The 15632-nt window shown below is 36.5% G+C and overlaps 1 protein-coding gene across 2 annotated transcripts in view; it reads left to right on the top strand.

Annotated features, from left to right (window-relative positions):
- Positions 1-15632, top strand: part of Wdr70 (WD repeat domain 70) — a 214400-nt gene that overhangs the window by 33938 nt on the left and 164830 nt on the right. For both annotated transcript variants that reach the window (XM_070041066.1, XM_070041067.1), the window contains 2 exons: positions 6279-6338; positions 8817-8950. In XM_070041066.1, the coding sequence (XP_069897167.1) occupies positions 6279-6338; positions 8817-8950 (194 nt within the window). The remainder of the gene's footprint in view (positions 1-6278; positions 6339-8816; positions 8951-15632) is intronic.

The raw sequence follows: 15632 nt of genomic DNA on the forward strand, positions 1-15632 counted from the left end.
TTCTGAGGACCCTCCAGACTGCTTTCCCAAGTGATTGTATAAGTATACATTCCCACCAGCAGTGTAATAGGGTTCCTCTTTCTTTGCATCCCTTCCAGCATTTGTCGTTGGCTGAATTTAGGATGTGGTCCATTCTGACTGGGGTTGTTTTTATTTGAATTTCCTTTATGGCCAGGAATGATGAACATTTCTTCATGTGTTTCTTTGCCATTTTTATCTCGTCTTCTGAGAATTCTCTTTAGTTCCCTTGCCCATTTAATGATTGGTTTGCTAGATTTGTGAGGGATTAGTTTCTTGAGTTCTCTGTATATAATGGATATATTGCTGGTAAACGTTTTTTCCCAGTTAGTTGGCTGTTTTTCTAGTTTGGTTGCTATTTCTTTATCTGTGCAGAAACTTTTTATTTTAAGGTAGTTCCATTTATCGAGTCTCTCTCTGATTTGTTGTGATCCTGAGACTCTGTTCTGGAAGTTCCTGCCTGTGCCTATAAGTTCAAGTGTCTCTCCTACGCTGTCCTGCAGTAGTTTCAGAGTATCAGGTTTGGTGTTAAGGTCTTTAATCCATCTTGAGTTGATGTTAGTGTATGGTGACAGGCTAGGGTCCACTTTTAGTTTTCTGCATGTGGCTGCCCAGTTTTCCCAATATTTGAAGAGGCTATGCTTCTTCCACTGTATGTCTTTGGCTCCTTTGTCAAATATCAACTGTGGTTTTATTTCTGGGTCTTCTAATCTGTTCCATTGTCTATAGATAATTTTCAACAAAGTACCACTTGATACCACTTGAGCTTTACCTTCTTGAATGTATAGTTTTTGTGGTTTTTTTTGGTCCAGTAATGGGGCCTGAACTCTGGGCCTGGGCGCTGTCCCTCAGCTCTTCAGCTCAAGGCTAGCGCTCTACCGTTTGAGCCACAGCGCCACTTCTGGCTTTTTTCTTTTTGCTTATGTGGTGCTGAGGAATCGAACTCAGAGCCTCATGCATGCAAGGCAAGTGCTCTACCACTGAGCCACCTTCCCAGTCCCTTTTTTTTTTGTTTTTGTTTTTTTGACATGTTTGGGAAGTTTTCAGTCATTTTTTCTTAGAGGGCTTTTTCAGTTCTACCCTCTTTCTTTTTTAGAGACTGGTAACACTGGTTAAATCTTCTGTTACAGTCTCACAGATTTCCAAGTCTCTTTTCTTATTTATTTTATTATTCTTTGAGATTTTTTTCTCTTGTTTGGGTTAGTAATTCCAATTGTTTTGGTTACTGGTTTGTTTTTTTTCTTCTGTCGTTTACATATGTTCTTGAGCTTATCAGTGGATGAATTTATTAGCTTTATATTTCTGTTATTATATTTTTCTTATTTCAATTAGTTTTAGCCCTGAATCTGGGATATATTTCTCATTATGTTTTGATTTCTCTAATGATTAGTGATATTGAGGATCTTTTCATGAATTGATTAGCCCTTTATATATCTTCTTTGGAGAAAAAGCTGTTCAAGTCTATTGTCCATTTTTGAATCTGATTGTTTTATTGCTGAGTTATAGGAGTTAAAAAAAGTATATTCAGGATATTAGCCTGTTTTAGTATATATGATTTGCACATATTTCTTTCATTACTCTTTTTTCTCCCTAGCAATTTTAACTAGTCAGAAAAAAGTATTTGAAGTTTAGAAAACGTTAAATTCATGTTACTGTTTCCAAGATGCTATCCACATTCCTCTAGAAAACCTCTATTATTTTTTACAAGAATCTCAAATATCAATCTTCTAAGTAACCTTTCCTTCTTCCGAGTAGAATTGAGCACTGAATGCTGTGTGTACTTCTGTCATAGCATTTGTGACATTTTCATTTGCCTACTTGTTTTACTGACAATGGACTTCACAGTTTTAGTGAGCAGTTTTTGTTACTGGTCTGTTGCCTTTAATATAACTGTTGTACTTGGTATATGGTTTATAATTAAATAATAAGTGTTACGTGATTTTATAACTGGTGATTAAATGAGTAAGTAAATTAATGTTAATTCAGTCATCAAACTGAATTAACATTATATTAGATTTGATTCTAATTCTAGTCCTGCACTGGCAGCTATAACCTAGGTAATTTATGGGAGAAAAGAGTAATCATTTCCAAGCTTCCCTTTGGCAATCCTCATTTTCTGTCATAAATTCCCAGCAAGTCTGTGATAGGTCTTTGTTATTGGGTAGACTTTTTTATTATAGTTTATAGTAGTGCACATATAAAACTTAGGACTTTATTCCTGAATGGTTGTTTATGATTTATGTCTTTTGAAAACACTGTGAGGATGTTTATCAGATAGAATTGCTCATGTTTGACCAGATGTTTACTATCATTGTTGTTTTGGGGCAGAAGACCAAAGAGCTTGGGAAATAATCCTTTTGTTGGCATTTAAAACTAAAGCCAAACAAAAAGTGGTATCTTTTCCATTATGAATTCTGATAGTAAATTACTTATTGAAATAATTTAGTTCATGATGTTCCTTGGCAGCAAGATCTTGAAAATATTTTACTGTTTTGGCAAATTTCACACTAAGCCATATTTCAAAAGTCATTAGTGAAAGTTCTGGAAAAAGAACAGTCATCATCAAATATGATACGCTACCAAAGGATGGATTGCACTATTTTAGTTGGTTTAGTTGTACCAAATATATGGGCTTTTTATGAGTCATATCCTATGTGATTTCCAGTAAAACTTTGATTTTAAATTAAAAAACATTTACTTAAACATTTAATTAACTCCCAATGTAAATTCAAAGTTCTATATTCTCAGCTGGGCACTGGTGGCTCATGATTGTAATTTTGGCTATTTGAAAAGCTGAGAGGATTATAGTTTGAGACTAGCATAGGGTGAAAAATTTGCCCTACCCCTCCTCAACCAAGCTGGGTACAATGGTTCACACTTATTATCCTAGCTGTGATAAAAAGCCTAAAAGAGGTCAGTGGGCTAGGTTTTTGCCTGGGCAGGAAATGAGACCCTGTCTCAAAAAAATAAAACAGTGGGGAAAAGGGAGAGAGGTGTACATCAAAATCAGGGAAAAGCCCTGAGTTTAAATGCAAAAACAAAACAAACAACCAAAATAAAAACACCAAAACACATTTTTTTTTCTTTTTAGCCAGTCCTGGGCCTGGGCCCAGCCCCTTGTCTTGGGACTGGGAAGGTGGCTCAGTGGTAGAGCGCTTAAGAGGTAGACTAGCACTATATCTCTTTTTTTTTTTTTTTTTTTTTTTTTTTGGGTCCGGTCGTGGGGCCTGAACTCTGGGCCTGGGCACTGTCCCTCAGCTCTTCAGTTCAAGGCTAGAGCTCTACCACTTGAGCCACAGCGCCACTTCTGGCTTTTTTTTATTTTTTGCTTATGTGGTGCTGAGGAATTGAACCCAGGGCCTCATGCATGCAAGGCAAGCACTCTACCACTGAGCCACCTTCCCAGCCCCTTGTTTCTTCTTTTAAACATTAGGAATTATTTCTATAAAGGTACATACTTCATTGAATTAAATGAAATAATTTTCATGCCAGCTGTTTTGATGACAGTGTTTCTGTTTGTTGAGTGATTAGGTAATTTTTATTTATGAAGTAAGACGAACTACATAATTCTTTTCAAAGGGTAATATTTCATCTGCTCTTTAGTATTTACGCACAAGTTTTCAGTGGCTTATGTCATTCAATGCAGAGATAGCCTAAAATTCATTTAACTTTGAAATTATTATTTTTAAATACTTTTTTATTGAGATTGATCACATAAATTTATCAAATTTTACAGTATTGTGAGATAGTGATACTTAAAGTCACAAACACATTTTAACCTTCACAAGGCAAATTGTCATCAATCATGGTCTGTAATGTTTGTGAATGCTATTTCTTCCACATTGGATGATAAGTATATTTCTTTCCTTTTGCTTAGTGCAAACTGTTTCCTCGTTACCTCTCATTCCCTCCCTCCCATTGCTGCCCTTTAGTTGCTTAGTTCATTTTCATCAATGTCCAGTGCAGCTGATGGGCCCCTCTGTTGTATATTTTTCCCTGTTTACTTCTGATTCTGTATCCACTTCCTAGCTTCCCTCAGATGTGCTCATATATATACCATATGTGTGGTCAAGAACATGGAGTCATTTAGAAATGAAACAAATTGAGTAGAGATCCTTTGTTTCTCGAGTCCTGTTTACTTTATCATATCTCCTTGCATTTTGAATTTAATATCCACATATCAGGGAGACCATGTGCTATTTGTCTCTCTGATCTTGGCTTATCTTGCTCATTTGTTCTAATTCCATCCATTTCCCTGCAAATGCCATTATTTTGTCCTTTCTAATGGCTACATAATTTTCCATTGTTTATAGGTACTACAGGTTTTGGATCCATTCATCCAAATGGATGTGGGGCGTCTGGGCTTCCATATCTTGTCTATTGTGAAGAGTGCAGCAATGAACATGGAGTGCATGTGTCCTTGTATCCTGGTTCCTGTTGCTCACGGTAGATAGATAGCTAGGAGTGGTATGGCTAGGAAGGGCTATATTTAGCTTTCTGAGGTACCTTCAGACTTCTTTCCAAAGTGGTTGTATTAGTGTACATTGAAATTATTTTTGAATTTGAAATATTGATGTCTCTACAGCAGGCACACGTAGCATTTTCTAAAGTATAGTAAACCCTATAGAAATATTCTTGTCTTGGGGCTGGGAAGGTGGCTCAGTGGTAGAGCACTTGCCTTGCATGCATGAGGCCCTGGGTTCGATTCCTCAGCACCACATAAGCATAAAGAAAAAAGCCGGAAGTGGCGCTGTGGCTCAAGTGGTAGAGCGCTAGCCTTGAGCTGAAGAGCTGAGGGACAGCGCCCAGGCCCAGGCCCAGAGCTCAGACCCCATGACTGGACCCCCCCCTCCCAAAAAATAAAAATAAAAAAGAAATATCCTTGTCTTGAAATTAACTGAAATTTCCTCAGCTGTTTATTGCTCTTGTCCAGTGCCTTCCTGGTTTCCTGTTTCCTCCTTCCTTAATCTGTGGAATAATGAACTGTAGTAACTTCTCAGATGTAAACAGTCTAAAACAAAGCTAAATTTATTTCTCTGTTATTGTGATTTTAAATCTATTGTTAGCCTGGTATGTAATAATTTTACCTTGAAATTTCTCCTATCTTTTTTTAGTTTTCTTTTGCTGGTCTGGGCTGAGCACCTTTTGCTCAAGACTAGCACTCTACTAGCCACTTCCAGCTTTTTCTGTGATTAATTGAGTATGAGAGTCTCATGGACTTTCCTGTCGCAGCTGGCTTCCAACTTTGATGTTCAGATATCAGCCTCCTGAGTAGCTAGGATTATAGGTGTGAGCCACCAGTACCCAGCTTTCTTGTATTAATATGTAGCTTTCCACTGCCTGTCACTTAGGCTGATTTGATGTGATAGCACTATTTTTCTTCATGGTCATAGTCATTCATCTGAAATTTGAATGTAAAGTTTAAAAATTTCAATGTAATGTGATTATACACATAAATACATACATGTGTATATGTAAAAATGGTGAGTGTCATGTATTAAAGACTATGCCATGAGTAGTTTTATACACTATCTTCACAGTAACCTATGGGACAAGTGCTATTATCCTTGGTTTGCCAATGAGGAAACTGAGAGTCAAAGTGTTCCTGAGTTAATAATATGATTAATGAGATATAGAGGTAGACTTACACATTGTAGCTTTCCTGTCTTTTTGATTGTTATTTGCAGGAAATAGCTAAATAGAGAAGATAAATAGTCACCATGTTATTGAAAGGTCGAGTGTATAGGCTTTTTGAAAAGTATTCCAGGACATTCACAGTGACTTGTTTATTTATTCAAGAAATATTCCTGGTGGCTTATATGTCTCAGGATGTTTGGATCTGAAGATTACAGTTCAAAGCCAGCCTGAGCAGGAAAGTCCTTGAGACTTTTGCCTCCGATTAACCACCAAAACTCTAGAAGCAGAGCTGTGGTTCAAGTGGTAGAATGCTAGCCTTGAATAAAAAAGCTCAAGTACAGCTCCCAGGTCTGTGTCCAAGCCCTGAGATTGTCACAAAAAAAAAGAAAAGAAGTCAGTGATGCAATTAAAAAAATGTTTCTTTTTATTATTGTGTTTAAGTAATTGTACAGAGTACTTGCCATTTAGCAGAGCAGTTTATAAATACAGTATATCTGGATCAATGTCACCCCTTTCAACATTTTCACCTATCCCTCAAAAATTATGTATTTCATGTAAGTGTGACATTTAGTTTCTCCCAAATATGCTTGTTTGCTCATTGATACGTGATTTTCCTGTTTCAGAATCCTGTCCAAAAGATTCCTGACTCCCATGAAATAACCCTGAAACATGGCACTAAAACGGTAAGTTTAAAATATTTATTTTTCTAACAGCATGGCACTAAAACAGTAAATTTAAAATATTTGGTTTTCTAACTAGCAAGGAAAAGTGGAACATGGAACATATTTTCTTTATTTTTTTTAAATTAATTTATTTATTTTTAATTTAATTTTATTTTATTTGAGAACATATTGTACAGAGGGGCTACAATTACATGGGCAGGATAATGCATACATTTCTTACCAAGCATTGCAGCCTCCTCCTTTGTTTACCCTTCACCTCCCTTCCCAGCCTCCCCCCTCCCCCCACCCAATTATACCCCCCTCCCCCCCATATTTTCTTTAAATAAGGCCTTGTTATACACTCAGCTGATGTAATAGAAGCTGCAGCTATTATGAAAAATAGATTACTTTTATATTCAGTTAAAATAGTCATTGCCTTGCCTTTAAATGGAATACTTATTGTCAATGTTGTTGTTGGCTTTAAAAACCTCTTCTCTTTAATATTAGAACATGGAAGACATGAAATTGAAATATAATTCTGTTTTAAATGCTGTGGGAAAATTTTTTAGTAACCTTAATTGTATTTCTGTATTAATAAAATGTATGCATTTGTTTACTTTCCAGTGTTGAGATAAGATATAAAATTTGGCCACTACAGGAGTCTAAGATTATATTACTTAGCATGTAGATTGCATTTTTATCCTGTTTCTCTACTTATATTATTTAAAGATAAATATAAAGCATTTGAGATGTAAGAAGTTGTTGTGTCTTATTGTAAGATCACTAAAAAGTGTTAGTTGATTGAGTGAAATGTAGAAATGAAAGAATAAAAACATTGCTTTACTTTTCCTTTTCAATAAAACTACCCTTTAAGAAGAAAACCCTTTTTTTTTTTTTGGGTCCGGTCGTGGGGCCTGAACTCTGGGCCTGGGCGCTGTCACTCAGCTCTTCAGCTCAAAGCTAGCGCTCTACCACTTGAGCCACAGCGCCACTTCCGGCTTTTTTCATTTTGCTTTATGTGGTGCTGAGGAATCAAACCCAGGGCCTCAGGCATGCAAGGCAAGCAGTCTACCACTGAGCCATCTTCCTAGCCCCAGAAAACACTTCTTAAAGTGAGAGGATAAATGTCATTAAATGGAGATAGATCCAGAAATGATAAAATTAATGGTTGTGGATGTTAAAATAGTATCATCTCACAAAATGTTTTCTTTGGTAAATATTGTTTATATATATGTATGCATATAGATATGCATATGTGTATGTATATGTGTATACATACCTGCTACTTGAACCATTTGTTCTACCATTTGAGCCACACCTCCAGCTCCTTTTTTGCCTTGGTTATTTTCAAGGCAGGCTCATGCTTTATGCCCTAATCAGCCTGGCCTACTTGTTTTTCCCTGTCATTGAGGATAACAGGTACACTCCACCCAGCATTGTATATCCCTCATAGCTGGGATAACTGGTGTATGCAATTATGTAAAGCCATTGGTTGCCATGTAATTTGGTGGATTGGCCTTGAATTGTAATTACCTCAATCTCTACCTCCCAAAAAGCTAGGATTACACAGTGCCTGGCTTACTTAAAAAAGATTTATTGCTAGCCGGGCGCCGGTGGCTCACTCCTGTAATCCTAGCTACTGAGGAGGCTGAGATCTGAAGTCATGGTTCAAAGCCAGCCTAGGCGAGGAAAGTCCGTGAGACTCTTATCTCCAATAAACCACTAGAAAACCAGAAGTGGCGCTGTGTCTCAAAAGGCAGAGCGCTTGCCTTGAGCTGAAGAGCTGAGGGACAGCGCCTAAGCCCAGAGTTCAAGCCCCACAAAAAAATAAAGAAAAGATTTATTGCTATTTTATTGTGGTAAACATTGATAACCATATACACAAGATAATTTCTACCTTGTTAATAGATTTCTGAATGTTCTCATTTTATAATCACTTTCATAAATTAATTTATTATTGTATAAGAGATGTCGGGGTTCAAAACTAGGACCTTGCTCATGCTAGAGCTACAGAGCTACAGTCCCAGCTCATGCTCATGGTCTTTAGATTCACGTAGTCTTCATTCAATTGTGATATCTTAATATAGATATAAGTTAAATTGTCTTGAAAAGATTCCTCAAGATTGGATTTTGAGAAAGTGAAATTATTTGTGAGATTTTTCTCCTTACTAAAAGCAACTTAATTTATTATATGGAATTCTGGTGATATCCATTTTGAATACATGGTTAAGTTGAACCAAAATTGTCAATTAGAATAAAAGTAATTTTCTTTATTTCAAAAGAAATAATACTTGTAATATCAAAGTTAAAGAGTATAAAAGGTGCCATCCATTCCCACTTTTCACAAGTAGCATTAGATTATGATCTGTTTTTCAGGGCCTATAGGATAGAGAAGTTGAGATTAGGAAATAAAATTTAGGATTATAATAGACTATGAAGTGTTTTTTCTCTAACTAGGTACATATTTTTGGCATTTTTTTCTGTGTTGTTTTTGAAAAGGTCTCTGCTTTGGGCCTGGATCCCTCAGGGGCCCGTTTGGTGACTGGAGGATATGACTATGATGTTAAATTTTGGGATTTTGCTGGAATGGATGCTTCTTTTAAGGCATTTCGGTCTCTTCAGCCTTGCGAGTGGTATGTATTTGCTAAATATTTTCATATTTGACTTAATTTTCGCATATTTGAAGATAATGGGACAGTGCTGTTGTCATTTTAATTCTATTTATAATGATTTATACCAAAATACATTTATATGACTACCTCCATTGTTCAAATAAAAGTAAAATAAGCCTTATACATCTTCCTTTTAGTTTATAAACCTAGATTTTTTTTTTTTTTTTTTTTTTTGTCGGTCATGGGGCTTGAACTCTGGGCTTGGGCGCTGTCCCTCAGCTTTTCAGCTCAAGGCGAGCGCTCTACCACTTGAGCTACAGCGCCACTTCCGGTTTTCTAGTGGTTTATTGGAGATAGGAGTCTCACGGTCTTTCCTGCCCGGGCTGGCTTTGAACCTCAATTCTCAGATCTCAGCCTCCTGAGTAGCTAGGATTACAGGCGTGAGCCACCTGCGCCCGGCAAACCTAGATTTTAAACACATTTTAAGTCTTTGTTTTGTTTTGCTTTGCTTTTTTGGTCTGAGATGAGGTCTAACTATATGCTGGCTTGGAACTTAATGTATAGTCCAGATCTGCCCTAAATTCGCAATCCTTCACCTGTCTCCTGAGTTCTGGGATTATAGGTGATCATTACCATCCCTGGTTGTCTTTGGTCTTTAGAAACACTTCTGTTTAAAAATTGTTACTTACCATGTTTATTTATTTTAAAATGCTTCAGTTTATATACTGTGTAGTATTATGTTTTTTGTGTCTGATGTATATCTATCTAGTTTTCATATGCTGATTCATGCAGCATTGTTCTCGTATGTTCAGCTAGCATTATATCACAAAAGACTTTATATATATTGCAGGCATTAGCTACCTTTTCATCTCTGGTTTTGACTAATCTGAAGCTTTTTTTGTCTCTCACTTTTCCCCCTTGGAACTCAGGGCTTCATGCTCTGATTCAGCTTTGTTCTTTGTGATGGCACTGTGCTACTTGAGCCATACTCTATCCTGGCTTTTTACTGATTAATTGGAGAACAATCCTTGGCTTTTCTGCCCATGAGATCTTTGACCCTCAGATCTCAGACTTCTGAGTAGCTAGGATTAGAGGAATGAGTTACTAGTGCATGGCAGTTTTTTTATTTTTGTTTTTTTTCTTAAATAACTGTATTATATTTTTCAGAATATTGTTTATTTTCCCTTTTATCTTTTGTTCAAGGCTAGCACTACCACTGAGCCACAGCGCCATTTGTAGCTTTTTCTATTTATGTGGTAGTGAAGAATTTCTATTTATGTGGTAGTGAGGGCTTCATGCATGCTAGACAAGTACTCTACCACTAAGCCACATTCCCAACTCCCATATTTTTTATAAGGGACTTGGGGATCTCCAGATTTTGATTCATTCCCCATGAATGAAGGATGATTGTACTATATAATAAACTGAGCTTAGAGGTTACACTAGTAACCTCTAGTAACTACTTGCTTCAGGATGTCTTTGTGTGTGTGTGTGTGTATATACATATATATATATACATATATACACACACATGTGTGTGTATATATATATGTATACACATATATGTATATATGCTTCTGTATATAGACATAAATATGCCTATGTATACACACACACAGAGTGTGTTTGTGTGCTGGAGTTTGAAAGTCTGAACTCAGGGCCTAGTAGCTGTCCCTTTTGTGCTCTAGCACTCTACCACTTGAACCACAGTTTTGCTTCTAGCTTTTTTTTTTTTTTTGTCAGCTGTAGGGCCTGAAATCTGAGCCTGGGCACTGTCCCTCAGCTCTTCAGCCCAAGGCTAGCACTCTACCACTTGAGCCACAGCACCACTTCCGACTTTTTCTGCTTATGTGGTGCTGAGGAATCAAACCCAGGGCTTCACACATGCAAGGCAAGCAATCTACCACTGAGCCACCTTCCCAGCCCGCTTATAGCTTTTTGATAGTTAATTGGAGATAGGAGTCTCATGGACTTTTCTGCTTGGGCGGTTTTAAACTATGATCCTCAGATCCCAGCATAGGTAGTTTAAGATTACAGACATGAGCCAGTGGTATGCAGTTTGAATATATTATTTTCAACCCTTATGTTAATCCTATAAATGATTATTCTTCTGTTTTTGTTTTTAATAGTGAAGGAAACTAGGACTCAGCAAAGTTGTACCAATAGAACAAGAGCTTTGTGCTCAGTTCTTGCTGTAGCCTGTTATCTAGTCTCTTCTGACTTTTCATAGAATAAAAAGAGTGGAAGTTGAAGGGGGTGGTCATTACCACACAGCTAGTTAGCAGAGAGAGAATTTGTGTCCCTGGACTCTTGATTCATATTCTGGTACGTTTTTTTACTCTTGCAGGACACCTTGGCTGCTGGGACCCAAGTGACAGCCTCAGACAGCTGTGTTTATCTGTTTTGCATGTCCCAGCTTGTTTTGCTAGCCAAACAAAAACTACTTGAAAGCATCCTCAATCTTCACCTTCCCACTCCCCTCCACTTACAGACATACACTCCCTATCATGAATAGCTTCGTAGAAAGAATTGTGCAATGTCACTAAGCCTTCCTCTGGTGTTAGAGTTACTCCCGAGAGAATATTTACTTCCTCATGACTCCAGTTTACTGTCAGACTGGCTTTGTCTTTCTTCTCTTTGATCGGAATCTTAGTTGTTTAGGCAGGAATTTGAGGAGCAGATGTTATACTCCTTGAACAAGCCCTTTAATTCTCTTTAGTACTGTGTCTAATGACTCCTAATCCTATCCTTTTAACTCTGTAGCTAGCCGAATTAAGAGTGAAATGGGAGAGGAATGTTGAGCTTGATACTAAACATTTCATTTTTATCTTGGCAAAGTAGACTACAGCAAGCACATGGAAAACTGAGGGAGAAATATTAAAAGTTTTCCTATACAGCTAAAGAGCAAAGGGTATAATAATTTGGCATTGCTGAAATTTTAAGTTTTGCACCAGATGTAAACAGAGCAATTTGGTAGAGTAGCCAGAGAAAGTGAGTCACTGATTATTTCTACTCTCTCTTCTTAAACTTTGCTATTTTTAAGATTGTCATTCCTTTTTAAAACAAAAAGTAATCACCAGACTAAGCAGTGACCACTAATACTTAATCTCTCTCTCTCTTTTTTTTTGTTGGTCATAAGGCTTGAACTCTGGGCCTGAATGCTGTCCCTCAGCTCTTCAGCTCAAGGCTAGCGCTCTACCACTTGAGCCACTGTGCCACTTCTGGTTTTCTGAGTGGTTTATTGGATGGAGATAAGAGTCTCAGGATTTTCTTGCCAGGGCTGGCTTTGAACCGCATCGTCACATCTCAACCTCCTGAGTAGCTAGGATTATAGGCGAGAGCCACTAGCTCCTGGCTACTTAATCTCTTATGATTAGTGAAGAAAATTAACACTTCCCTCATATGGGGGTACTGTTAACAAAAATATGTCCTATGAACTAGTTTTCTATAAAGACTTTGTCTAAGCAGTCTGAACTTTCTAATTATTACAGATCTGGCATGTTATATATAAAAATCCAAATTGGTCTAAGCTATAATTTTCACAGTTCCTGATTGCCTGAAATTTTATCTGTCAATAAAAGTCTAATTATGATAAAGCTGTCATGAATTTTGAACACAAAAACTTTCATATGAAGATTTGCTAACTATAGTAGTAGTTTGAGTAGTGACAGATTTACTGGTAAAAAGTACAGGAAATGTAATGTATATAGGTATACAAGGTAAAACAAACGTCTACACCTGCATTTGAGTTACAGCATTAAAAGAAGATCCTCCAGATCACGGTTCAAAGCCAGCCCGGGCAGGAGAGACCGTGAGACTCCTATCTCCAATAAAACCACCAGAAAAAAACCGGAAGTGGCGCTGTAGCTCAAGTGGTAGAGTGCTCGCCTTGAGCTGAAGAGCTAAGGGACAGCGCCCAGGCCCAGAGTTCAAGCCCCATGACCGACAAAAAAAAAAAAAAAAAAAAAAGAAGATCCTCCAGGACTGAGATCCTTTTCTGAGAAGACATGGCTGTGAATCACTGAAGGAGTGATTGTGGTGCTTTGATGGCCAAACTGTTCCAGAAATCTATCTTGCCAGAGTCACTTTGCTATAACATTGCTTGAGTAATGTGGTGGAGAATCAATTGGGTACTTCTGACTAGTATGTACTCCAGGAACCTGATGTGGAACAAAATGGTACATGCTGCTGGAGATGGACATTGGAAAATCTATGTACAGTACAGAAGCCTTCCAAGAGCAGCACTAAACTCTGGAATGAAAACCTTTTTCTCCTGTAATAGTTTTTCAACACCTTCCAGCAAATGCCAAATAGCAAAGTATTATTTCATAGACTGAAATCCATTTTCACAGAGCCAGGCAGTGAAGGGAAAATTTGGAACTGACAGGCAATAAATAAACATTTGGTACACATAGTCAAATAGGAAGCTTTTAAAAATAAGATATTGACAAACTTAAAATCCATTATGTACTTCCCAGTACATTTAAATTTGTGTTTCTGGCCAGAAGTTTGCTAAGGATTTCATGCTGTCAGTCTTTTTTGTTTTTTGGAAGCCTCTTGGGAAAAAGTTCTATCTTTGCTTTTCTAAGCTTCATTCTTCATTATTATTACTATTATTAGTTATCTTTAAGTAGTTGTACAAAGAAGTTTCAATTTAGCCTGTCAGTTTATGAGTACAATGCATCTTGATCATTGTTACCCCTTTCATAATCTCTCTGTCTCTCTGAATCTCAACCATCCCCCTCCATTTTCCTAGTTCCTTTTTCACATATATACATTAAATATTATGACTGCATTCACCTATCCTTCATTTGTTTAATCTTATGGGAATCTGGTTTGTAGCTTGTGGTTTGTAGCTTCTTGATATATTGATATTGGATGCTGTAGTGTAAAATGCCTCATATTGTCACACATTCTAATTTCGGAGTCCCTCAGATTTTTTTGATTATACCAGTGCTGGGGTTTGAATTCAATGCCTTGAACGCTCTCTCTCTTAAGCTATCATCTGGGACTTTACCATTTGACTTACACATCTAGTTCATTGTTTTGCGAGTTCATTGGAGATGGAGTCTCACAGACTTTTCTGCCTGAGCTGGCTTTGAACCCATATTCTCCAGATCTCAGCCTTCTTAGGCAGCTAAGATTACAGCCTCCAGTACCTGGTTCACATATTTCTTTGATTGTCTTTGCCATTGGAATCACTGTTGATTAATACATTAAGAATGGCTGTTTGAAGAATAAGTATTTAAAAAACTATCAGCTAAACTGTCCACATATTTAGTGTGATCATTGTAAATTTGGAATAGGAGTTGCTAATTAGTTGTGGCTGTGTAGAAAAATATGACTTGGATTTAGGAATCAGCCAGAAAGAATAAGTTTGTTGTGCTCTGACCAGATATGAATTTTAACTTTTTTCTATATATTCTGCTCCTCAAAGACAAAATTTTAATGAATTTCTAGCTTTTTTTAAAGCTTTTTTTTTTTTTTTAACATATCCATTTCTTACCTTTTTGTTAGCCCTTAGTAAGTAAGTTACTGGTTTGTGAATTATCTTTTCAAAATGTTAGTTTGTTTACTTCCCATTCATATTTACTTTGGGATTTCTCAATGAAGAGAAAGATACTTGTGACCATATACTTTTACCATTGCTTTGTGGTGATAGGCTACGATGCCATCACTGAAATATGTTGAAGATGATTTTAAAACATGGTGAATAAGAAATTTTTACTTGAGTTTACTTCAGAAGTCATTTCTATTTGTGACTCAAAGTTACATTTAGGGATATCTATCTATCTTATCTATCTGTATCTATTGTAGCATTCGTGTCTAAATGAATTTTAACAGATTTAATGAAGTTTTTTATTTTTACATAACCTTTTGCTTTGTAGTTTATTCTTCATCTAAATTATTAAGCACTAAGGATCTTCTAAAGTTGTTCTAAAATTGAGACTTTCATATGTAGCCTCTAGCTACATATAATGATTTAAGTTCAAGTAAGTTTAAAAATTAAGTTCCTTAGTTGCTGTATTTGTCTGTTTTCTATGATGTAACAAAGTACCCAAGTCTGAGTACTTTATAGCATACACTGTAAAGGTTTTATTTGCTTTATTACATTTCAGAGATAGCATACACACACACACACACACATTTTTTTTTCAACATATTAAAGTTTTGTAACAATCCTATGTTGAGCAAGCCTACAGAAACCATTTTGCCAACATTTGTACTCACTTGACATTAGTGCCACATTTTGATAGTTCTTGCAATGTTTCAATATTTTTAATAATTATATCTGTTCTAATGATCTATGGTTGATGATCTTTGATATTACTATTATAATTATTTAGGTGCATTTTTTAATGTCCCAGGATAGGAAAGCTAATCAATAAATGTATGTTTTGATTGCTCCACTGACTGCTGTTCTCCATCTCTTCCCTTATCACATTCAAATTAGGCCACCTTATAACCCTGTGAAAGGAAGAGATTCAGGTTTCTCACTTTAAGTGAAAAGCTAGAAATAATTAAGGCATATCAAAAGCTGGCATAAGTTGAAAGTTAAGCCTCTTGTGAATAGAAGGAAAACTACTTATTCAGTACTGGGAAATTAAATTGTGATATTATAACTGACACACGTAATCAGAAAGCAAATCAACCTTATTGCTGATAATGGAGAAAGTTTTTATGGTCTATATAGAAGATCAGA

The sequence above is a fragment of the Dipodomys merriami genome, unplaced genomic scaffold (assembly GCF_024711535.1).
Source record: "Dipodomys merriami isolate MVZ:Mamm:240054 unplaced genomic scaffold, mDipMer1.0.p SCAF_30, whole genome shotgun sequence".
Classification (NCBI taxonomy): domain Eukaryota; kingdom Metazoa; phylum Chordata; class Mammalia; order Rodentia; family Heteromyidae; genus Dipodomys; species Dipodomys merriami.